General features: G+C 49.1%; 8 protein-coding genes across 8 annotated transcripts; 5 read left to right on the top strand and 3 right to left on the bottom strand.

Annotated features, from left to right (window-relative positions):
* Positions 1-435: 435 nt before the first annotated feature.
* On the top strand, positions 436-663 carry PHYSODRAFT_284510 (hypothetical protein; the record flags this gene model as incomplete). The annotated part of the gene is made up of 1 exon (XM_009518780.1): positions 436-663. The coding sequence occupies one exon, from the start codon at positions 436-438 to the stop codon at positions 661-663; it is 228 nt and encodes a 75-aa protein (XP_009517075.1).
* Positions 664-1,123: 460 nt separating this feature from the next.
* On the top strand, positions 1,124-1,786 carry PHYSODRAFT_294792 (hypothetical protein; the record flags this gene model as incomplete). The annotated part of the gene is made up of 1 exon (XM_009518779.1): positions 1,124-1,786. One exon carries the CDS (start codon positions 1,124-1,126, stop codon positions 1,784-1,786), a length of 663 nt encoding a protein of 220 aa, XP_009517074.1.
* Positions 1,787-4,197: 2,411 nt separating this feature from the next.
* PHYSODRAFT_309966 (hypothetical protein) lies at positions 4,198-5,134 on the top strand (the record flags this gene model as incomplete). The annotated part of the gene is made up of 4 exons (XM_009518778.1): positions 4,198-4,284; positions 4,373-4,523; positions 4,598-4,714; positions 4,791-5,134. 4 exons carry the CDS (start codon positions 4,198-4,200, stop codon positions 5,132-5,134), a joined length of 699 nt encoding a protein of 232 aa, XP_009517073.1.
* Positions 5,135-5,206: 72 nt separating this feature from the next.
* Positions 5,207-6,758, bottom strand: PHYSODRAFT_476855 (hypothetical protein; the record flags this gene model as incomplete). Its single annotated transcript, XM_009518777.1, has 3 exons — positions 5,207-5,666; positions 5,787-5,956; positions 6,066-6,758. 3 exons carry the CDS (start codon positions 6,756-6,758, stop codon positions 5,207-5,209), a joined length of 1,323 nt encoding a protein of 440 aa, XP_009517072.1.
* Positions 6,759-6,935: 177 nt separating this feature from the next.
* On the top strand, positions 6,936-9,380 carry PHYSODRAFT_261139 (hypothetical protein; the record flags this gene model as incomplete). Its single annotated transcript, XM_009518776.1, has 1 exon — positions 6,936-9,380. One exon carries the CDS (start codon positions 6,936-6,938, stop codon positions 9,378-9,380), a length of 2,445 nt encoding a protein of 814 aa, XP_009517071.1.
* Positions 9,381-9,821: 441 nt separating this feature from the next.
* PHYSODRAFT_294788 (hypothetical protein) lies at positions 9,822-10,904 on the bottom strand (the record flags this gene model as incomplete). Its single annotated transcript, XM_009518775.1, has 1 exon — positions 9,822-10,904. One exon carries the CDS (start codon positions 10,902-10,904, stop codon positions 9,822-9,824), a length of 1,083 nt encoding a protein of 360 aa, XP_009517070.1.
* Positions 10,905-11,107: 203 nt separating this feature from the next.
* Positions 11,108-11,839, bottom strand: PHYSODRAFT_294787 (hypothetical protein; the record flags this gene model as incomplete). Its single annotated transcript, XM_009518774.1, has 1 exon — positions 11,108-11,839. One exon carries the CDS (start codon positions 11,837-11,839, stop codon positions 11,108-11,110), a length of 732 nt encoding a protein of 243 aa, XP_009517069.1.
* A 6,112-nt stretch (positions 11,840-17,951) lies between these two features.
* PHYSODRAFT_323255 (hypothetical protein) lies at positions 17,952-18,930 on the top strand (the record flags this gene model as incomplete). The annotated part of the gene is made up of 2 exons (XM_009518773.1): positions 17,952-17,982; positions 18,698-18,930. 2 exons carry the CDS (start codon positions 17,952-17,954, stop codon positions 18,928-18,930), a joined length of 264 nt encoding a protein of 87 aa, XP_009517068.1.
* Between the last annotated feature and the right edge of the window lie 6,167 nt (positions 18,931-25,097).

Raw genomic sequence — 25,097 nt, 5'->3', positions numbered from 1 at the left:
CTATTACAGGGGTCTGTGGTGTTGATTGGATAAAAATTGACTTCGTGCCTAGCCTTCAAAGTATGAAAATTGCACTTTTTACGCAAATTTGGAGGTCAGACTAACTACCGTAAGCACTGTAGCTAGGGCTCCGCGAAGGCTGGGATAGGAGGATTTTGGCGTAGACTTTTATTTTTTGTTTCCTTTGGCGAACAACAGGCACCTCTTGTGCAGTCGCAGCCAGAATCAAAATACTCCGACTGTCTCTCATCATGCGATTGGTCAAAGCGCAAACACGGTCGCCGTCCACATCATCACCCAAGCCATTTGCATCACGGCAAGCAAGTGGGATCCCTTCTACGTGTTAACTTTGCAGTACGTAGATTTTTTACGTTGCTGCTCAGAGCTCACTTCGCTTTTCGTTCACTAGCACCCAAGCTCCCCGAGAAACGCTCAATGCGTCTGCACTACTTCGTTATCGTCATCGCGGCGGCACTCCTTGGAAGTAGTACCGGCGTCTCGGCTACTGACTTGGAGCAGGCGACACTCTCCAATACGGTTCCTAACCGCTCGCTCGTCATTATTCAAGCCGATGCTGCGCCTAAGCGTTCCCTGAGGGCTCATGACTCGCAGAGTGAAGAAGAAAGTGAGGAAAGAGGACTCATTGAAAATCTCAAGTTTTGATAGTGGCTGAAAAAAGGCATGGACCCCAAGAAGCGGGGGGGGGGGGGGGGGGGGGGGTCTTGGACAAGGAGCTTACAGGGACCCGAAATACCAACAGTACCTCGACTTCTCCGCTTACTGGTGGAAGCATCACTAAAGGCGTGCGCTCGGATAGGTGCGGTGAGCGCTCGCTTCCACCACATAACGATCAATACACTCGCGTGTTCACCTACCAAACGCCCTTGTACTATTTCCGACCTCGCATCCCAGATGGGTCGCTCCTGAAACACCAAAATATCAAAGCATCATATCACCAGGGGGTTGAGCTTTTACCTTTGTATCCAGAAACCCATGGACCAAACAAAACAGAGGGTCAAATCAACTTCAAGTGAACTTTACCCGCAGAGTTCGTCTACACCGCAGCCTGTAAGCTTCACACGTCTTGCTGTGCCATGTCATTGCACTTTCATCGCCCCTCACCATGCACCACGCAGCTCTACTCGCCTTCTGGTACCGTCGCAAGCAACGCCGACGCCGTGATCGTAAGCCACGCACAGCATTCCAACTACGACTCGATGCCGAAGTGCGTCGTCGGCGCGACCGACGCGTAACTCGACAAGCTCTCGTCTCGCCATCGATGTCCCCGTTCGTCGTCTTGTTCAACTCCGGCAGCAACCAATCCTTGATCACGTTAACGGGGTTCGACCATACAACTTTTGCCTACCTGCTCACCCGATATGCTCCTCTCTACGACTCATACTCCCCATATTCAACTGACGGTTGCATCCGTCAACTTCAGCGCGAAATCAACGTTGGCGGGAGATCACGCAGCACGACCGCAGCGATGAGTCTAGCTTTGGCATTGGCCTGGACCCGGACACGCGGCTCTGAATACGTTTTGTGTATGCTTTTCGGCATCACAAACACGGTTTGCTCTCTTTTCCTACGATTCAGTAGAAGAATTCTCCGAAAAGTACTAGCCAACGACGAGTATGCTGGTGTACGGGTTCCAACGAGGAGTGAAGTAATCAGCTTCCAAAGTGTTATATCCGCCAAGTACCCTGTACTTCCCGACGTTTTTGCCGTAGCCGACGGTCTGCTGTTTACTCACCGACGGCGCGGTAAAATTGAGTTCTTCGGCTAGTATATTGTCGCGTCAAATAAAACGAGGGCTATGCAATTGCCCACGCTTTCACCTCTTGCCTAGCAAGTGATAAAAAACTGTGAGTGCGGTTCATCCTTGTTACTACTTTCTGTTTTTTGGGGCTGTGTATGAAGTCGTTGATGAGCTATTATTGTGGATGTATATTTAAATCGGACAATATATTGTGAAAACCGATTAGTTTGTCCTGCTGAATTAGCCGGTTAAACATCGCTCATAGAGGATTTGAAGACTAATAAATCGGGGATGTCTCAATTATAATCGGAGTATAAATCGGTAATCGGTCTCGTAATTATGTGCAGCCTAGCAATTTCGATCAACATGCATTTACCTCGGCCCGAGACTCGCCAAGTGCAGCGGCAACACCGCGCTTAAACGCGTCGTCTGCATATCTCAGTTACATGTATTATAGCGTGCGGTTTTTCCTGCCTAGTTCTGATGTTAGTGTTGTAGCCTTGACTACCTAGCCAAGAGCGACTGCAACGATTGTTGCGTGGCGGCTGATTTAGCCTACAAGGAGCGAATGCCGGTTGCACATCGGACATTCCATCTGAATACCAAGCAAATCGGCCGGCCCTGGCTTAATCGGTCGATTACCAAATGTAAATCCGACTCATATGCTCTGACTCTGTAAGTCGTCCTAGTTAATAATAATCTTGAGTATAAATCGAGGTATCCCAGTCTAATTAGGAGGTCGGATTTAACAAATGGGGGGTCGTAGGTCACTAAATCGGCGGATTAACAATCCAAAAAGACATTCTAATCGGTTTTCACAATAATATATTGTCTTTGGGTTTTGTAGGATTGGGAAACGCTTCAAAATAAATAAATATTATACAATAATATTGTATAATAATTATTTATTTTGAAGCGTACCCAATCCTACAAAACCTATACAGTGACACCTCCCTAAATGAACCCCTCTAACTGACTATGTGTTCCCTATCTGGTTAGGATTCCTCGACTGCAAACGGGATTATATGGATTTCACTATAGGTGTTCTACAACTGATCAAAAACCTCTTTATTCTCTAAATGGTTGCCATTGTTGGCGCCTCAACCCTTTAAATGGACGCCATAGTAATACAGGTAGTACTGCCACTTCCGACACCAGCTGGTGTGTATTTTTCATGCACACATAAATAGTTAGCAGGTATTACAATAGAGAACTTTAGAGTTCTCTAATGTATGAGCGCACCAGCACCAAGTTGGCGTGGCGACCAACGTCGCCGCTCCGTTCGTTGATCACCGGCTCATCGGTGTGAGCCCCAGCGGCCATAGCACCCTAATAAAATGATAGCGCAAGCGATAAATTAACTATGAGACGAAGTTGTGAGTGAGCTGTTGTGGTTGACCACATCCACACTCGCTGAATGCTATCTGCGCTGCAGCACTAGTAGGAAGCTATAGACGCTGGTTTACTATCTACGCCAGCGCTTTCTCACGGCTCCATCTACGAGTTCTTCCTCTGTCGTTTCTACTCCTATGTTCTCACTTCACCCCACTACTCGCCGCTAGGCCGAGGGGCCCACGGCGCGGGCTAACTGCTCCTCTGCCTACTACCTAAAGCCCTTCTATCCGTTCTTGCGGCGAAGACGATGCCTACCTGCCAGCACCCCCATCCCCCTATACCTCCGCACCCAAGAGACACGTTTCCGCGTCCCTTGTGCTGCACTCAGAATCTTCGTAAGCCTCGCAAGCTTCGCGCGCGACGGCGGCGGCTTGCGGTTGATTGAGAGCCGCTCAATGCTTGGCGTCGATTTATTGTGAACCCTGCTAAAGATGATATCAAATTGTTAAGGATACTAGATTTGACAGGTGTCGGAAGTGAGAGTTCATCCTGTTGATCCAAACTCATATATTTTTCTCAATCATTTGCCTGCCTCCTCCCACGTACGCCATTGCTACCACTACTCCCGCCACAACCAATCGAGCGAAGAGAGAAATACTAAAATATTATGATGTCGAGACAACTAGGGGCTATGCAGTAGATACCAAGCAAAAGATAAAACTGCAGGCATGGTGGCAAGATATCGGGACAACAAATATTCCCATAACCTCACTGTATTGAAACTCACGTACAACCTGAGGGGATACGATTCTGCTAATACCAATGAGAAGAAGGGTAGGAACAGACAATACCGCGCCTACCGTTATTGGTTAAGTTCTGTCTGTGTGAAGACGAAACAAAACAAGAGTACGAAAATGCTGGAGGGGTACCAGGTAAAGAAAGCCCTTGTATTGTGCACCGAACATATAAAAATGTAGCCATTAGAAGTGTAGCCATTTCTTTATCTGATCAATTCTTTAACTGAAACAGCGTATTAGACCGAGCGAACTGGGTGTCATTTATAGAGGTGTGACTGTAATTATTTTGCTCGCGTCGATAGCTTGATGGAGGCTCGAGGTACCGGTTCCGGCGTCCCAAAAGCGTCGCTAGCAGGCTTCGTGTCCACCTCAGTGCTCACGTCCTCGGATGGGGTAGGTCCTAGCCTTCTCCGTCACTAATATCTCTCTTGGTTAGCGCTTATTAACGATACGCGGTGTCCATGTGATCTGTGGTTCGCAGCTCTTCGGCGACAACGTGGAGGAGAAGCGCGTGACGGAGGCGCCGGCCCCACGAGCAGAGGACGCAGCTGGCTACAAGCCTCTGTACGAGCAGCTACAAGAGCGTCGGGAGCAGAAGGACAGCGGATGGAAGGAGAAGAACAACCCGTTCGGTGCGTAGCCCCACAGCAAATGAAGTGTGCCATTCTTTAATCTGACCGTGGACGCACATTGCACATGTATACAGCGCCTCCTAAAGGACTGGACGAGGAGGAGTTCGAGTACATTAAGGACCTTGAGAGCATGAAGGAGGACTCGGAGCGGAAGCGCCAAGCACAGCACGAAGAGGACCTCGCCCAATTCTGTAAGGGCTGCCTATGGCGCTGACCCGTATCATGTTTTGTGTTGGAGTGGCAACTGACGAATTCTGTCGATGGTAGTGGTCGCACGTGGTGCCCCAAAAGCTGGTGGTGGTGCAGCGCTTACAGCTCAGCAATTGCAGAAGTTCCCGGCTAAGAATGATTTCAAGACTGCGGCGAAGAAGAAGGCTCCAGTGGTGGTGGTGCGGGCCAAGCGAAAGGCTGAAAAGGACAAACCCCGTAAGGCCACTTCGAAGAGTGTCGAGCCACACGATACGGTGAAGGGGGAACCGGTGAAGAAGAAGCAAAAGACCGACGCAAAGGATTCGAGCGATGCGCCAGTCGAGAAGAAAGCAAAGCCAAATACTGCTGCGCTTGGGTTGATGGCCTATGGTAGCGACAGTGACAGTGACAGCGACAGCTAGTGGTGAATGGGCGATGTAGATTTGATACGATATTTTGCTAGTCTATTACTTGCATTTTGAACAGTCTAGAGCTCACCGGAAAAGAGGTGGAGGGGTGGATCCTGTTCGTGAAGCCTTGGGCTGAAGGAGTCGAGGTGCCGCGGCTCCAGATCCACTCGGTCTGCGGAGAGGAGGCGAGGCTTCAACCAAGACCCGCCTCGTGGTTCGTGCAGCCGATCGCTTTGGTCTATCAGGCGTACGCATCACCACAGACGAAGTGGTCGCAGCACGACGCAGTGGGGGAGACTGGGTTCTGCCTGCGGCAGCTGTCCCTGTACTTTGTGCAGCAGCACCTGGCGACGACCTTACTCCAGCTTGGCTTCCGATGAAGTGGGAGCGCTCCGATATGGCACGGTGGAGTAAAGGCGCCGTGGGTCCCTTTGCGCTTGAAGTTATTGCGGCACGACGCAGCAAGTCGGAATCGCCAGGCTTCCGAGCGCTCAAAGCTAGACGAGCCTTTTCGAGGGATGCCGCGCCGGCAAAATCTAGCGCCCTTGGCTTGTGTGTCGGCTTCGCACTAGCTGTTGCAAGAAGCAGCGAGCCCTGGCCGCTTTTGTCGCTTCTAGTTTTCTTGTCACTGCTGCTCTTGCTTGCGCTGCTGTGACTTCTAGACACTCGTCTGGATTTCCGCGGCCGTGACTGCGATTGTTGTCGCTGCAATTGCTGAGGCAGCTGGACTTCCTTGAACAGCCCAGTCGCATCCGGGAGTGGCCGCTTCGCAGGTCGCTCTTGACGCAAAGCCGACAGGATACTAGTACCAGACGCCGGTATCTCGATAGGAGGCTGCGGCGGTTTAACCACTGGCATTAACTGTGTAGATCACCAAAAGCAAAAATCACCACTGTATCAGCACCACAGCACCGCTCGAATAAAGGACGTCACAAGAACTTACAGGAGGGAGCATGGCACTGGCAGCATCCGTCTCCTGGTCATCCTTGACCTCTTCCTCCTCTTCCAGCTCGTAAACCTTCAACAAGTACTGCATCAGCTCCGGCAGCAGCAGCTTCAATCTGGGGGCCAATTGCTGCTGCAGGAACTCCTGGAACGGCGAGCGCTCATCCGCGTCTTCATCCGCCAGCGACGGCGGGTTAGCCGCATCCAACAGCAGCGCCACACGATCCAGCAGTCCTCTGATCTCCTTCTTCATCGTCTTCTTCTCCTGCTTCTTCTTCTTAGTCAGCGTGCCGTAGCACAGCATGCGGCACACGAGCTGCAATTGCAGCACGCGCACTTTGGCTGAGCGCGGCGCGTCCTTGGACGCGTTCAGCTCCGGCACCTTCACCAGCAGCTCACTGCCCACCTTCGTCAGCCGCTTCTTCAGCGCCGTGAGTTGCTTCTTGTCCTCCTCCTGCAGCGGTTCAACCTCTAGACCATCACTCTGCTTGGCGGCGCGTTTGGCCTGACGCTGGAGCTTGGTCCACCACTCGCCGCCTTCTTCAGTCAGCAACAGGTCCACGAACGCCAGCACGCCGTTCTCTGCTGTCTTCTGCTGCTGCTGCTGCGCTGAGGAAGCAGCTGCAGAGGCGCCTTCGTCCGCCTGCAGCGCCGCCGCCTTCGCGTACTCCGCCCTCCAGTCCGTCACCATTACTGCAAATTCGAAAGTGTCCGGGCGAAAGAGGGTCCAACCTCAACTCACTTGACGTTTGTATTCCTAACCGCCCGAATGGGTCTCTTCCATCCGGACACCGGAAAGCGCGGGAACCGGGTCCGCATTTTTGGCGCGCAGGAACGACCATCACTCTTGAATTTGCCCACCACAGCCATGGACCGCGAGCGCGAAGACGACGACTCGGCCCCCGTCGAGGCGCTGGAGGAGGCGCAGGCGGAGGTGGCGCTTCAGATCCGCAACGAGAAGCACCTGAAGCAGGTGGGCGTGGCCGTGCGCCGGCCGCGCGCGCGCGCGTCGTGCGTCAAGGGCTGCGCCGGCGAAGACACCAGGCAGTGGGAGCTGCTGCTCTTCAGCTTCTCGGACTCGAGCGAGCTGGCCAACCTCGAGTCGCTGCTGGTGCAGCTGGCGCCCTCCACGTGCTACCTGTCGGCGGAGCTGGAGCAGTCGCAGGCCGTGGGGGACAGCAAGAAGCTGCACGCGCTGCTGCAGACCCACGAGGTGGCCTGCGTCTACATGAAGAAGCAGCTGTTCCAGGACGTCAGCGGCGTCGAGACCAACGTGGCGAGGCTGCTGGGCGCCAGCACCATGGCCGAGTACAAGGACGTGCTGGCGTCCAAGCTGGCGGCCGGGAGTCTGGCCTGCCTGATCGACGCGCTGGGCGTCATGGCCGACGCCGACGCCTTCGGCTGCTACACGCTGCAAGAGGGCAACCTCTCGTCGGCCATGCAGCTCGACAGCGCCGCCGTCTGGTCGCTCAACTTGCTGCCGGAGCCGAGCGCCACCACCGCTGGCGCGACCAGGTTCGGCGGCAGCGTGCTGGAGATCTTGAACCGAGGCAAGACGCCCATGGGCCGCCGTCTGCTGGAACGCTGGATCCGCCAGCCTCTGCTGGACGTCAACCAGATCGAGACGAGGCAGAGTCTCGTGCAGCTCTTTGTGGACGATTCGTCACTGAGGATGGAGCTGCTGGACGAGTGCATGAAAGCGCTGCCGGACTTGGGACGACTGGCGGTCAGTCTGGAGCGCAAGAAGCACGCTAAGATCACGGACTTGGTTAGTGTGTACGACGCTGCCGTTGGCGCTATCCCTCGGGTGCAGAAGCTGTTGAAGGAGACGACTGCAGGTGGAGACGAAGCGCTGGCGAGTCTGGTGAAGGAGAAGTTCGCAGCCCCACTGGAAAAAGTCCTTGCCGACTTGCAAGGATATACGGAGCTGGTGAAGGAGGTTGTTGACCTGGACAGCCGCCCGAATCTCGTGGTGAATGCGAAGCATGACAAGGATCTTCAAGCTCTGCGTGAAGAATGGGACGGAATCCTTGCGGACATTGAAGATGAGCACCGCAACGCACTTGACACGATCGGCGGTGAGATCAAGTGCGAGAAGGACAAAGTGCGCGGGTTCGCGTTCCGTGTTGTGAACAAAAAGGAGGAGTCTCGATTGTCCAAGTTGCCGTACGTGCACATCTGCCAGGTGCTTGTGAGCGGGGTGCAATTTACGACGACGAAGTTGAAGGCGCTGGCCGCCGACTACCGTCGTGTGCGTGGTGAGTACGAAGAGCGACAAGCCCACGTGCTGAATGCTGCAATTGACGTTGCCAGCACATACGTACCTGTGCTCGAGGCTGCAACGTCCACTCTGGCAGAGCTGGACGTCCTCCTCGGTTTCGCTCATGCTGCGTGCCATGCTGGATCAGGATACTGTCGCCCTACTCTAGAGCAAGATGGCGATTGCATCGTGCTGACAAGCGCCCGCCACCCGTGCGTGGAGCTTCAGGACAGCGTTGACTTTATTCCGAATGACTACAACTTCGAGCGTGAAAAGTCACGATTTCAGCTAGTCACGGGGCCTAACATGGGTGGCAAGAGTACTTACATCCGTCAGTTGGGCACCATTGCAGTGATGGCGCAGATCGGCAGCTTTGTGCCTGCAGAAGTCGCGCGGTTGCCCGTGTTTGACAAACTGTTGGTGCGTGTTGGTGCTGGAGATCTGCAACAGCGGGGTGTTTCAACTTTCATGCTGGAAATGCTGGAGGCGTCTGCTATTCTGCACAAGGCCACAGAGCGCTCGTTGGTGATTATTGATGAACTGGGTCGTGGCACCTCCACGTACGATGGATTTGGGCTGGCTTGGGCTATCTCGGAGTACCTACTCTCGAAGGCGCGCTCCATGTGCTTGTTCGCAACGCACTTCCACGAGCTGACAGCGTTGAAGCAGGAGCACCCGCAGGGTTTTGCCAACAAACACGTAACAGCAGTGGCCAGCGATCGCGAGATCACGATGGTGTACCAAGTGCGCGATGGACCTTGTATGGAAAGTTTTGGTGTCCACGTTGCGTCCATGGCGGGCTTTCCTGCGTCCGTAATTGAGTGTGCTCGCCGAAAGAGCCAAGAACTTGAGGGCTTCGAGCGTGCTGTAGGAAGCCAGGGGACGTCCTCCAAAAGGTCTGCTGCAGACGCCTCGCTACCTGAGAATGGGCAATCCCCAACCAAGAAGACCGCGTTGACCAAGGTGTTTCTGTCATCATTTGTGGCTCTTCCGCTAGACAAATTGGCGCCAGCGAAGGTGATTGCCGCCGTCCGCAAGCTGATTCCGCAATAAGTTCAATACTTCGAAGTACTAACGTTACTTCGTGGTCAACAGCATTCATTTAAAAAAAAGGAAAAAATGGGTCGGTCTGCTCGACAGCTTGATTACATGAAAAAATCAGCCCACCTAGCTTTTGACGGATCAGGAATCGCAGATTGCTACCAATTTTCATATAGACAAGTGCTCTGAGCCGTGCTGAAGGGCATCATTTCCAATTAGCCACTCCTCAAGCGCTTCATGCCAACTCTCTCTCCTTCGGCGTGATTGGTATTGGCCATCTCATACTCCACACCGCAGAGATAAACCTTCCCGATACATCCAGCAAATACTGGATCAGGGTTCTGACGCGTCCACGCCCCGGACGCCACTCGAACAACACCCCTCTCGAAATCTTGCGAGCTCACTGGGAGACTGAATTCGCTCAAGATTTCCATCGGGACCACATAGCACAGTTCAACCTTTTCGATGTTGGCAAAACTCTGTGCTGCTGCTCACAAATGGCTCCGTTTTATAGGAGTATTTGTGACCACGTGTCAGTTGGACAAATCGATCCAACTTTTGCACTGGGTCAACAAATACTGCGTCGTAGCCACCTTGCCTCCACTTCAGCGGAACCAACCACGTCGGTTTGAGAGAACGGAGTGAGGTTTGTTTATCTGGATCACAGTAAATTGCCTCTGCATTTTCCCATAGCTGTTTCGTTTTCAAGTCCTCCTCGTTATACCAAATGGATAGATCGCTGTGGCCGAGGCTTGTAAAAAACCAACCCTCCAGAAGATAGCCATCGACAGATGGGTTTACTTGGCACACCTCTTTGAACCGCAGGAAAAGCTTAGGTCCTAGGCTCTTCGCAAACTTCCGCACGACGTAGCTGCTCACCAAACGAACTTCCTCAAAGCCATCAATACCGCGGTATCGTGCCAGTATCCGATTGACTGCGCTGGGTGAGCCATCTCCAGTAAGCTCCAAGAGATAGCGCTTAAAATCGGGCACCTTTCTCATGGCTAGATCAATAGATTCGATAGCACCTTCCATCGTGTAGTCAAACATCAGGCGAGCACTCCCACCAGCTACAAAATATTTCTCTTCAATCAACTTGGTCATCAGATCAGCTCTCTTGCTCGTCTCGGCATCAACTTGTTCTTCATCTTCTTTGCGTTCTTCATCACTTGGGGCTTCAATCAAAAGTGGCTCCTCTCGCGCGCCAACTTGAGAGAATACGTTCTTGACAGAACGGAAAAAGTCCCCATGACGGACTGCTTCGATATACTCTTCAAACCTCCACGACTCCAGACTAAACAGCATTTGGTCATCCACTGGTTGGGAGATCACCTGGGACTCGTGTACCTCCATACTCGCCGTAACGGTATCCGCATCTTCGTTCTCAGCATCCTCTAACAACTTAAACGAGAGCTCTTCATCATCGGGGTCACCGCAAGTAGACGGAATCGGGACAGACTCGTCCTTGTGGTAAATTTCTGATGCTCCCATTGATGAGCAAACGAACACGACTCGACGATTAAAGACGTCAGCCATGTGCCACGAGGTGCAAACGAAACCGCTTTAGCTCGTTCATATCTTGATGGGATGATCCCATCCAGGAAGACGATAGTTTTCCGGCCCATTCCCGGCGACGCTGAATCCAGAATGTGCTGTAGTTCCGCGTCCACTAGAGCCGCATTGAGGATACAGGTAGTCTTCTTGTCATCCATCAGTCGAACACAATAGAACAAATCACGTTATCGCCGGTAGTGAAGCCAAACCACGTTCCACTCGGCTGGATTGAGCACGCAAGCAAACGCGAGGGCTGCGCATGACTTGCCCGTACCCGGAGGGCCCACCACCCAGAGACGCGCGTACGTTAGGATGGCGCATCTGTAGATTTCAAGCCACTGCTTCCTCAACGGAGCTCGCCGATACAGAACAATCTCGGTTTCATTACCACGGCCGATTCCTGTTCCACGGAGACAGGACCACGGCAAACGAACCAGTTTATCATCTCTGTCAACAACCAGCTGAGGGCGCGCTTCGGGTCCAGTCCAGACGACTTTGCTTGGTGTTGCGGTGGCTGGGAGAGAGGTGTCCGAAGGAGCCTCTACGAGCACGTGTATCTGCTTTCGAAGCGGGTCTTCCAGGTTGTCTTTCTCCATCAACTCTGCTATCGTTAGGGACGGCTTCAAGGGCCTCTTGCTGATCAAGGTCTGGATATATGGGTGGATCACCCCGTCATCCAATTGATCAGCGGCCTCATCGTCATGAGGTAGCCAAACGGTCTTCCCTGCGCTGTTGGTCGTCGTGGCGAACCACAGCTTCAGCTTGTTGAGCGGGAACGTAACGTGCAGGTATTCCCCGATCGCTGTCTTCAACTCGTCCGCTTCCTCGCTCTTCTTGATCTCCACGGCGAAAGAGCCGTCCCTCGACTTGAGCAACTGGCACCGGAAAGTCACTTTCTCCTCCTCCCCTACTTCCATTTTTCGAGACAGATTGCGGAATGCACTGCATCCTTTTGAGTGTATCCCAAAACAACATGTAATTGGCTATAAACTAACTAATCACATGATCCAGAGCGTGCTAATACCTGTCTTAGCACCTTCGGTAGTACAAAGACACAATATTAGCGATATCAGTAATACTTTAGTACCCCGTTGAAGATAACTTAAAAGGATATCTGGATGCAGTCTATAGACTCAATCGCGTTCTAAGACCAGACATATCTGGAGTAAAGGCTACTTGTGGTTATGACTCGGTAGTAAACCCAGACAAACCGAAAGTCAAAAACTAATTTGAGGTAGTGATCATAGATATATACTTTTACTAAAATAATTCTATTCTCTGAAATTTATTTCAGTTAACCCCACTTAGATTTGTCCTAGGAGATAGGACCAAATCGTGTTTTGGTGTGGCACACACCGGCCGTTTTCGGGGCCCGAAAAAGGACCAAAATGACTTGATATTTGTATGAGGGTGTTTTTGACCCCCTCAGGTGTGTCTTATAAGGCGCATCTGGCAGGGAAATCGGCGCTAAAGATAGCTCCAGCTAAAACCATACTGAAATCAAGTCAAAATTGTCCTAGGCTAGGACAAATCGGCAAAATTTGATGTTACAAGAGATAAGTTTTCAACGGCTTCTATCTCGAGAAGGACAATGGAGGACGCTAAACCGAGAAGACCACCAAGACAGCTAGGACGGGGGAGTGTGCTCATGTAGCCGCACGATCCTATTTGTTTCTAGTTATGCGGAGCGAGGCGCCTAACTTTTGGTCCTTCCATTTGTCCTACGGACTGGGCTAAGTGGGGTTAAGGGACGATTGGAGTCACTGGTCTGGTAATGACTTAGTGCATTCCTGACCAAGTCGATTGATCGAATTTCATCGATAAACGAGGGGTTTCATGCAAATAGCAAGCCAAACTGCAGTACAGTGGAGTAAAAGAATACTCATACCCCGCGTAAGGTGATATTTTAGGTGAATGTTACCTGTGGCGGCAGGTTGTGTGGAGCACCCCAAATAGCTACATTCGAGTGACCCAAGTCGAAAATTTGCGTTTACCGATCAGAATTTACCTATAGAAAAACAGATTACCGGGGTGGTTGCATGATCTTAGCTCTAAACATCAATCGCGCAGAGTCATTTGATAGACAGTGTATAACTTCAGCTATAAAAGCACTCAGTTCCCATTTCGCATTGCAAGCAACGTGCCATCCCACTCACCAAGCCCCAGTCCAATCTACCTGCAACATGGAGATGCCGCTACACGCGATTAATACCAGTGCGTACAATTGCAGCAGACCCCTACCGTACTAACTAACTAGTTATACCACTCGATCCGGTAAGTCAAACACTGCGTACTCGGTTGGCTATCAGATACGACACTGAACGGGCCGTAGGCTACGGCCCGTAGCTACCGGAGCGGCTGATTAGTGGTGGTCTTGGTCAGGAGCAGCCCGTGATCTCACGCATTGAAATACACGTCAATGGTGCGGACAAGCGCAAGTATAAATGCAGCAGCTACGAGAATAAAAGTGTGACCACCAGCGACGCTGTGCAAGTTACCGCAGTTTTTTACCCTCTGTCTTGCCGCAGTGGTTGACGGGGAGGCAGACTGTCCAGCGGAGGGGTGCCATACGACGAGTCCATTTCGGATTCGGCTCAAAACCAGCACTTCTCAGCGTGGAAATACGCCGGTTTTCACAATCCAACATGCAGACAGTTCACCTGCTCCTGGCGGTGCTTGTTGTCAGCGCCAATGCCGTTATTGTCGCTAAGGAATAAGCTACACAAGCAACCACCACGTACTCGCAGTGTTAACGAAGATAGAGAGCTACGAGACGAGAAGGAGAACATTTTTACGCTCTCAGCTGTCGTAATCCTCAGGGGTCTGCTCAAATCCCTGGTACCGGCATCAAGGGCTTTCAGCCGTGTTCACGGCTTAGACATTGTGATCAAGCTGGACAAGGTCATGGAGAAGAATCCGAATTTCGTGGAGAAGCTGAGCGTGCATCTTGCAGCGATTGTAAAATTGGAGAATAACTCTGAATAAGTGTCGAGGAGAAGAACATTTCAACCTAATGTGCATCCCTTTCCTCTTTTGCTTCACCAATCTTTATTTTTGTTGAAAACCTGAAATTCAGAGCTTCTTCGGGCCGGAGGCGCGACTTTGTTAAAATACAATAAAAAATACTGCATGTTGGGTCATTTGATGGGCATTGTAAGCATTTGGCCACAAACCAAGCAGTCGACCTTCCCAGCGTGCCCAGCCTACCTGTAAGATAAAGACACCGCTACATGCGATCAGGGCGCTACATGGGTACGTCTCTCCGGCCTAACTCAACGTTAATGCCTATGACACTGAAGAGGGGGTCTGGCCAGTGGCCAGCGGTGATGGTGACCGGCGCAGTCTGTGAGAAGGTTGATGGAGGTATTACATGAAGCAGCGTGGCACCAAAACCTTCCCGTTGAAGTTTGTGAACTAACTACCCGGGCGTGCTCGGGCGACGGCTCCCCGTGTTTAGATGACTAAGGCGGCTTTATCGGCACGGAGAGCAAAAACGGCATTTAGTCCACAGTGCGGACAAGTACCACTATTACTACAATGGTACAAGTGTTCTCGCAAGTTCCGAGTTCCCAGTAACAAATATTGTGCTCTGACTTCAAGCGTGATAACGGTATTATAGCTCGTGCGCTCTATCCAGTCTAAAGGCGTTGCTTGTTGCGATAGCAGTCACGACCAACGTGCTGCAAGCACTTTAGGACGATATTTAGTTTGTTTTCTATTAGGAACGCTTAAATTCCCTTTCACTGGGATAGGAAGCAACGTTAGTGCTGCTATCGCAGACCAAATAGGATTATATCCGTGGTACGTCAAGTCAAAAGATGACCCGTCTTGACATCTAACCGGTACATTTTCTTGAAACCGGTACGACTCCGGTGCCACACTGGGCGTTTATATGCGTGGGCAGATCGAACCGGTGCGTAACCGACGATACTGGTATGAATTAGTACATACATTGAGCAGGGTACGGATAGACGAATTAAAGTAAAGAGAACGATCGATGCGGACTGTAATAGCACTCGAAGTAAGCATTTGCATTTTGAAGTCGAAAATTTCTACAAGCAGCAAACAGATCTCAGCCAAGGTTCGCATGTTTAATGTTGTAAAGTATTGCCGGTTGATATCTGGCATCTACAGTTTTAAGTTAAATTTCCGGGCAGATGCTGCGGCTGCGAAGCAGGCGCAGGAGATGACCGTAGCTAATATGAAAAGTAATCACTGAAACTAAAGAGGGTTTATACCAAAATCCTCCTATCCCAGCCTTCGCGGAGCCCTAGAAAAATTCCCTTTTTAGCTTGCTCACGTTCGTTCGCACAAGTTTCAACGCTTTTCTCCCGACATTCAAGCCGAACGACATTCAAACTACATCTGTAGCTTATCCCCCCAGCGGATGTCATCGAACAACATTCACACTACATCAGACAACACTTGATCGATTCCGGTCTGAATGACTCTTACAGGTTTTGATGGATTCGTATTCGCCTCGGAGCTTCTTTTCCTTATAGATTGATGCCAGATGCACACGATGCCACCAGAAAAAGTGGAGCTCCATCACAAACATCAGAGACTACTACGACGAACAGTGTATGATGCTGACCTAGGGCACAGCTGGTGCCATTACTACATCACTGCGTCGTATTATACTACATGCAGCTTCAAAACACTCAACATAGTACCGACTCATTCCATTTAGCGTTAAAATTATCGATTCGATCTGTTATGAGTCATAACTTGTACCCTCCTCTTTCAGACACAAATTTTCTTCTGCGTGTATAGATTTTCAGAGAGATTAACTGAAAATCGTGTGGTCACCTGGGTTTGCCGTGACATAAATTGTCGACAGGCTGATAATGTGTGAATCCCCACACTCACTGGAATGAGTCTAGATGAATTATATAAAACATTCCACTAAAACTTTGCAAAAAAGCTACTGAAAGTTTTTAAGGTTGTGCGAACCAAGATGGGAGTAAAGCTTGATTTGTTTTCGTTCAACATATTTTTAACCAAAGCAATCTCTATCCGCCGACAACGCGGTGCTTCCTATATGATGGCGAACGAATTCATTTATTGGTGACTCAAAAAGAGCTGCACGTGGTGGTATGTCTTCTCCGGAGAAAAGGCTAATGATCTACTACTTTATCCTGTTCTTGTCAATACAAGTTCAAAGTACATTGTTACAGATATTAATCCAGACCATTCTAATGCTACATGAATGCGGTACGTTCAGTTTAATACTTAATAAATGGCAATAACACAATTGGACGAATCGAAGCTGACAGTTTTTGTTGTTGTTAGATATTCAGGCGACCTGGACAAAAATATGTGTGCGGCTGCACCAGGTTTTATCAAACATAATTTTAATGTTCCTACGTTGTCGCTGTACGCCCCCGGATTCTTGTGCAAGAGGAAGCCCCGGCGGACATTGTAAAAGCAAAGGACAAACACCTGGTGTATCCTACTCCTACACGCGATAGAGATCTCTTAGACCTCAGTTTTGACTAATCAAACTTGAAATAGATTTCTGGCTTTATCGGGTTACCCTGCAAGTTCGGTTGAGCAGTTAGCCTGGCAGCGCTAAATATTCGATTTCACGGGGTTTTCTTGCTTTATCGCCACCTGTAAGTTTTTTCGAGCACAACACTACAATCTAAAAAATAAAAGATTCTGCCTGGGCATCAGCGCACATTTCAGTGGCTGGAAGGAAGGAAATTACGTTGATTAGCCAGTGTTGAAAATCGTTCTACTAACTACAAAAGAACTCAAGTTAAAACAAAATCCGAGGGGGGGGGGTCCTCATCCGACGAGCAGGAGGACGTGGAGTCACCACGGTGGGTTTGTCAAACCCAAGCGTTGAAGTACCAATTCGTTGGAGTGACGATATATGAACTGGCAACCCCTTTGAAAAGAAGTGATCAAACTTGGTACACTTGGTTGTACAGTGGTACATTAGGCAGATGCTGCGGATGCGAGGAAATGCCCGAGTACATCGTTTGCCTGTAAGGGTATCCGTACAAGCTAACTTCGAACTGCGAAACCCCCCGGGTCAACCACCCGGGTCCCCAATGAGACCTTTGTGCAATTGCTCGTCACATTCAAGTTCTTTTGAAAACCACAAAATTTCAGAGCTTTTTCGGGCCAAAGGCACGACTTCGTCTGAAAATTATACATGTAAAATAGATAGTGTAGTAGGTCGTCGAGACAGAAATTCAGAACTCAAAAATGTGGGAGCTGGAACGCCCAAAGCCACCAACATACACTACGATAGTTGCTGCTTAGTTTTCGTTATCTATCTTGCCTTCAGGATGCCCTTCACGGCGAAACCCAAACTGCTCAATCCTCTACTGGGGCTGTACCGTGGAAGCGAAGCCTACCAGATAACGAATCTTCCAACCCCCGCCGTCTTACCTGTCCTGGTCCGTTAGGGCAGTCCAGCCTACATCCCAATAACTTAAATGCTGGCTGATTACACGCATCAGCATTCCCTAAAATACTTTTCCAGTTCTCCACTTACGGGTGCGGCTTTTCACTATCTGTAGTGAGCCATGGAGCGTTCCTGCTACCTTTTCCAAGCTTCGATGGATTAACCGTCATATTTCAGAATGATCGTTCAGAAGGATGATAAAATCTATGAAATGCTTTGCTTGAAGTGTACTTGCCAAACTACACACACGACGCGCTTTTAATTAATGCTCTTACATATCACTCTGCTGGACCAGCTCTTGTTCAATCCTTACGAACTGCGACCTCCCCCGGGACGCTTGTTGCCCGGGTAAGCTAGTAAGTACGCATCATCAAAATCACGGCGTCAGAGCTTACCAGTACTGACCGTTTTCAGCGTTTACTGCAGCAATATGAAAGCGACCGTTGAAACCATACTACAGTCCTAAGCAAAACAAATTACACAAACACTATCATAATAATCATATAATTATATTAATTGGGGCCCGGGTGGTGGACCCGGGGGGGGGGGGTTCGCAGTTCGAAGCTAACTTGTACGGATACTCGTACAGGGAAACGATGTACTCGGCAGTGATGGCCAAAAATGTACGGGAAGGCATTGGAGGTAAAGCGATCTGTAGCAATATGAATTGCAGTACCAAGGCAGCCAGCAATAATAACTGCAATACTGGTCGTTCTTGCAATAATTACTGCAATACTATTCAGAGTCTACCGGTGATACACTTTCCACGCTAATTACATATATCAGAGTTTAGCGACTCCCTCTTTGCTTGAATTGCATATCTGCTGCTATCAGAGTTTAGCGACTCCCTCTTTGCTTGAATTGCATATCTGCTGTACTACTTTTTTATTAAAAAACACAGCCTTCGTAATTTAAAGGGTCTGATTGTCCGAAGATCTTATCGATAAGTATACAAAGTAAACAGTGGATGATAGAATGCAATATGAAAAAAAAACCTCTAGTACTTTATACCTCTGGTCATTATGAATCACCCACGTGAATGTTGACCCTGTCGACGACGCGTCCATCTTCGCGCAACCTGCGACTGCAAGTAATTTAAACGGTAATTTATAAGGTGGGTGTTTTCTTGGGATAAATGCAAATTTTCATTTAACCCATGGATACAAGCCGAATTTTCGGTCTCTACCTGCGGCCGAGTAGCGAGTAATGACGAGGCGGCCACCGCCGCCGTGGATACGGACACAAGCGCTGAAGTGCACCGCATTTTGAGCATCGAGCGGACATAAAGCCCCGGAAGGCCCCCCGCACCGCGAAGAGTCCAGGTAATACGCGGACGTTTCCGCGGCCAACACGACAGCTGCTCATCACAACACTGAGCCCGGTGGTGCTGGCTTGCTGGGGGTGGCGACATCCGCGTCGCTGCCATTTAAGAAGCGCTACGCACCGACAGCGGGCGACTTTTTCATGGTCGTGGACAGCGACGTCATCTTCGCCAAGAATCTGGACATGTGGAACATCATGGCCGAAGCAATCGATGTGATCGACCCACACATCTACGGACAGGGCGCGTCGTGGTACTGCCCGAAGTAAAAATATTGATGGAAGGGCGGAGCGCTTACTCAATCATTGTTGCATGCATCTGCTAGCATTGCGTCGTTGTTGCTAGTGTATCTCACCCACTCTTGAACGCAATGGACTTCAGACTGAAATGCTCGAAGCGATCCTACTTCCTAAAGTTGATCGGCTTCAAGTTGAGCATAAGTGCGCCTATAATGCTCGACAGCACATGAAATTGCTTTAGCGTTGCTACTGCTCGGCTGCCACTCCGACTCAAGTGGATGTCCTACAAAGACCTGATCCCGAATTACACGTTCACGTGCCATTCGTGTCTGCTGGCATCTCCACTCCCGTCCGGATGCTGGCCAATCCGAGTCGCGACTCGATGGGGGCTTACGGCCTCCGCACTAGTGTCAAGATGTGCCCCAACGACTTCATTCCGCCGTCTGAGGCTTGGCAAGATAGTGAACGAAGACCTGTTCAAAATGGATCAGGTGCACGCTGCGCGGCAGGGGCGCCGCTCAGGAGAATGTTTGAGAAGTACGGACGATACACTACTGTATGTGTTGGGTGTGTACAGTTAAAATTTAAGAAAAGGTTGTCCAGAGATTTGGAGCAACTGAACCAGCGTGTTTCGACTCAGTGCCGAAAGCACTTGCGCTCTCGTCATATGAGGTTGCGCAAGTTACCATCCACATGTCAACAAAACTTTAACTGTCAATGAAGTGACGAGCACCAAGAGGTTTGTCAGAAGATTGCAAGCACCTAACGTGCAAGTAGCCTAGAGCAACATGCACCAAACAAAGTAGCAGACACTTGAAGCTAAAAGTTTGGACTTCACAGCCGAAATGTCAGAGCTTCTTCGTGCACAGCACGACTTTGTGAAAAATACTAGGGTTTGAAGAGTTTATTCAGTTGGCTTAGGACTGCAGTAAGAATTGCAATTCCGCAGCGCTCTGCAATATGTATTGCAATATCTTGCAAGCTTGCAGTATGGCATTGCAATAAGTATTGGTAAACGCCAATACCTGCAATACATTATTGACCATCAATGGTACTCGGGCATCTCCTGCGCCTGCTTCGCAGCCGCAGCATCTGCTTAAACTGCCACTGTACAACCAATTGCACCAAGTCTGATCGCTCCTTATCAAAGGCATTGCCAGTTCATATATCGTCACTCCGATGAATTGAACATCGCCGCAGAGTTAGTTGAATTGATACTTCAACGCTTGGGTTTTGTCAAGCCCACCGCGGTGATTCTACCTCCTCCTGCTCGTCGGATTAGGCTTCCACGGATTTAGTTTTAACTTATGCTCGTTTGTAGTTAGTAGAACGGTTTTTAACAACTAGCTAATCAATGTACTTGAAGTAATTTCCTTCCCTCCTGCCACTGAAATGTGCCCTGACCAAGTAGTAGATAATTCTACACCACCAGTAGTAAAGTGGATCTCTGCGCGTCGCCTCTCAAGGTAAGCATAATACTATCTAAAGTCTTCATAGATGTAATACCTGAGCGAGTACAGCTAGCATCTTAATGCCCCCACACGAGCCATTCATAGCTAGATAAATTGGAACTAGGCTTTTTCCGGTTTCATACGCGGTCGTCATTCTTTTTGCACTACCTTATAGCCCTTTCTCCGGAGAAGACATACCATCAGGTGCAGCTCTTTTTGAGTCTCCGCTAAACGAATTCGCTCCCGACCGTATAGGACGTAACCGCGTTGCCGGTGGATAGAGTTTGCTGGATTAAAAAATATTGAACGAAAAAAAATCAAGGTATACCTCTCCCATCTTGGGTCGCACAACGTTAAAAACTTGAAGTAGTTTTTGGCAAAGTTTTAGCGGAATGTTTAATCTAATCCATTAAGGCTCACTCCAATGAGTGTGAATATTCACACAATACTAGTCTGCCGACAATTTATGCCTCGACAAATTCAATGACCACACAATTTTCAATAATCTCTCCGAAAAACTGTGCCACAGAAAAATACTGTGTCTGAAAGAGGAAATTATTATGAGTTAGGACTCATGACTGAATGAACAGATCGAATCAATAGCTTTAACGCAACTATGTCGAGTGCTCTGGAGCTGCATATAGTATAATACGATGTAGTAATGACACCAGTTGTGTTCAAGCTACTAACACCGATGTCTCTTATTGTCAGAGGCACCATTACTACGACGAACAAAGTTCCTATAGTATAATAGCAAGAATTGCATTCTTTCGACCAATAGATATTTGTGATAGAGCTCCACTTCCTCTGGTGGCATCGTTGGAATCTGACATCAATCTAGAAGGAGAAGAAGCTCCGAGGCGAATAGGCATCTATCAGAACCTGTAAATTTCATTCAGACCGGATCTGATCGAGTGCTGTCTGATGTAGTGTGAATGTTGTTCGATGACATCCAAAAACCTTTCTCAATCGACAGTTCTTCGGACTGCGAATTAGAGTAGTAGTATTGCATAAACTCGGCATTTATCTTAGATTATCTAATTTCTAAGTGTAAAACAAATCTTTTCCCTAAAAACAGCTCCAACTCTTTAAAAGACCCATTTTAACATTATTCGCTAGTATATTTGGATGATAGTCGACCACTTCACTATTTTTACATATATTAATAAACACAACGCGTTAATTTTTAAAAGTTTGTTCAGGCTTTCGCGTAAACATGTCCAGGACTAGCTATTTTTCTTTTCATTTTGCACATTAAAATTTGATTGTAGTCTCGTTGGGCCCTCACTCCATTAATTGCTATAGCGAAGTTGCTCTCAACCTCTTTTTACTGTATTTTTTGGTTAAAACTACTTGCTGTTTTCACGAATACTATAGTATTAAGTATTTATCACCCGTATATTCACCATTATACAAGTACGAAAGTAGTGTATAGTTGGGGACGAAGTCCCCCCTTGCATTGATGCACTCACTTTTACTTAGCTTTTTCAAGGGTCCATACCCTCACTTACTTACCTACGGATTAGGGCTGACATTCTGATGGAGTCGCCCAGGGCCATTTTTAACTGAAAAATCCTGTGTTTACTGACATTTTAGGAATTGTGACATGAATAGGATTTGAGATTCCACTGCATAAAGATGCGGATTTTAGTGACCAGATGTCATTAAATCGGAGGTACACGATTTAGAAGGCACTTTCTAAACAGAGAAATGCTAATTTGGCTCAGCAACTGGACGACGGGTGCATCTTTAGCTAAAATGCTACATTTTATCAGCTCTGATTATGTGACCAAACGCCTCGTCGCCAGAGGTGAGCAGTACTTTAACGAAATATTACTAAGTAGTAAAATCATATTAGAAAATTACTATAGTAACTATTAATCTGAAACCAATGCCCCATACTAGTACTATATTATGTAGTATTATGCCATGGCCCGCGTAATACTAATTTGTACTCCTAATAACCCGATCCTATCCTGTCACATTGAAGTAGGTTGCTAGGTCAAATAACTCACGTCTTTTCTCGTCAACGTTGGCAACTCAGCTCATTCTGGGATTTCCTTCCTCTTTCGCAGACAAAGGACTGTCCCCGCTGAGGAGAAGGGAATCCCGAGCTCAAGGCGACAGGAACTGGTTGCGGCGATCACAACCTCCGAACTAGCGATCTCTATTACCCTCTCTGTGCAGCGCGGTAAGTCAATACTATGCTCGACTTTAAGCTGATTATACTATCGGTTTACCTACTTCAGCCCCCCCCCCCACGTACACAGTGCGAGCCACTTCAGCCAGCTTCGCCAGACGTTTGCCCTGGTCCAGGACTCCGAGGTGGATGCTACACAAATCTCCATCCGGGATGGACGCGTATCCAGCCCTGCATTCGATGCAATATTGTGATAATGCAGCGTTGTAGTTGCATTCCACTCTTTGAGAATACAGAAAGACCGCGCGCAGGCCTTAAAAGTTTCTCCCAAAAAAAAATTTGCGATGGAAAGTATGCTATTTGGAAGGTTTTTGAAATAATATTTCTTACTACTACTACAGTAGTAGTCGTTGCGACGAAGGCTTGGACATTTCTAGTAGTAGTAATAGTAACTCATCATACTCTCGGCGGCAACTACTGCTAGTAGACCATCAAAAATATGTTACTGGCAATCTCTGCTCGTCGCATATGTTCGTACCGACATTTACCTGTCTTTAGGACCATTCCTGTCTTAAGGGCAAAGTACTTTTAGCCAATCAGTAGACATGATGGGTAGAGTTGCTCGTTTCTGTCATTAGGGCAAAGGGTACAGTATACATATCGTAAAGTACGAAATCAATCTGATTGGCCAAGCGGCATTATGCAATATGCTTGGAGCTGATCACAAGCATGACCTTGGCAGCGCGAAGCGGGAAGTAGTAGAAGCTAGATGCCTCTCCGTTGTACATATCCTTAGCCACCATTTAAGCCCCGTTAGTGCGGCTAATATTCCGAGAGGCCGGCGCTGGTGGCCTACTTCCTGCGGTCATTCTCCTGCGCGAGCACCGGCGGGCCAAACGCATACAGAGCCTTTTTCTTTAAGTACGATACATTTTGTTTGTGCTCACCTGAAGCAGAAACCCTACCCCGATTTGCATTTGGGTTGGCCAGGTAAATGTCGGTATCCTGATTTAGAGCGGAGGGAACACGGTCAGCAAGCTTATACAGCCCGGGGCGGACTATATTCACCCGTATCCCAGGATTTCCGTACCCACATTCACGGATGTATTGATTTAGGGGAGGTATGCAAGTTCCTAGTGGCAAATGGGAGGCTGCAAATGGACATATTGTGTTGCAGTGAGCTGCTGTGTTGCTGGCGATGCGCCACATTATCCAAAAGTAGTCCTTGCTCAACATTCTCGAGAAGTCCTCACGCCACAGCCAACCAGGAAGACGTTTGTCCGCCTCGCGCTCGAAGCACTCGGGCATTACGACGTCGATGTCGATGAACAGCATTCTGAAGTAAGATGAATTAAATCAGTACACCCTCATATATGTTAAGCCCGCCTAAAACTTGTTGATTCGCAAACATCATAAGTGCCACTCCGGCATATAACCCGGGACCGACTGTATACGGGAACGTCAGACTCAGTATCCTACACTTTTTTAAAGAAACTAAGATAGGACAGACTCTGGCTTCAAGTTCGTGCCTACCAACCAGGGCATCATTGTTCGCGTGTAGTCAGCACTCGAAACGGTAGTGAGCGGTTGTGAGGAGCGTAGCCGCAGCAAACCCGCGCGGTATTTGCGTAGGCGGTCCCAGTGACGAGCATTCCAGCGAACGGACCCGTTGCCGCATCTAGGGCTTAGTTTTCTAAATGTAAAGCTCGCTATGCATTTATTACATGCAATGAATGGAGTTCTATGATTACAGTGTTCCTAATTGAAGATGGGATGTCTAAACGGAAGCTGCACTGCTCTGTATGTGATAGGTTAGACCCAATTAATCAACAACTTCATTGGATCCATTGGGAGAGCGGGGACGTCGGCCTGCAGTGGAGATTCCACTGCAGGGCGTCGGCCCCATAAGCAACTCAACGGAGCAACGCGACTGAGATGCTCCACTACTAGTGATATAGTACTTTATATTCATTAATATTATTATCAAAGTACTGGCAAGCACTGGACGGTGTTCATCATAAGGGGATGTAGTGGATGCAGGCGTGACAAGCTTGATTCCACCACGAGTGTTCGTCGTACACGGCTGAGGAAGATCACAGGTGACCAAAATGTTCAACACTGCCTGACGTCGGCTATCTGTTATATCGCTGGTTAGGCTGCCAGTGCCTGACCCAGTTTGCATAAGGGATTAGTGTACGAGGCTACATGTACTCTTGGGCTCGACTGTTGTGGATCGGGGCAGTTCCTGTAAACTTACCACTTCCGTCCGTCTCTCAGCTTGAAGCCACTTCAAGCTGACTGCCTCTCAGCTGGACACGCCAGCGAGAGATGCCCTCTGGATTTGAGAGAGAGTCGGCCTCCGCCACTCGACCTCACTTCACATTTTGCTAAGCAACTACGCAAGTGGTTGTTTGATTAGATGAATACATTCGGCTACTATTCCGTGCGGGTTCAGCCCCCGCATCGCCGGTGTTCAACTTTGGTCTTTCACCTGGGATACAATACAAAGAGTTCTTTAGTAGTACATTCCACTCTTCGCGTGCCCGCCACCTGAGTGGAACGCTAAAGACCAATCTCAATCTACTACTACGCCATGACGACCCCTG

Source organism: Phytophthora sojae, assembly GCF_000149755.1.
Source record: "Phytophthora sojae unplaced genomic scaffold PHYSOscaffold_1, whole genome shotgun sequence".
In the NCBI taxonomy this organism is placed as follows: Eukaryota; Oomycota; class Peronosporomycetes; order Peronosporales; family Peronosporaceae; genus Phytophthora; species Phytophthora sojae.
Note: the sequence above shows the minus strand (reverse complement) of the source record. Positions and strands in the feature narration are given on the sequence as shown.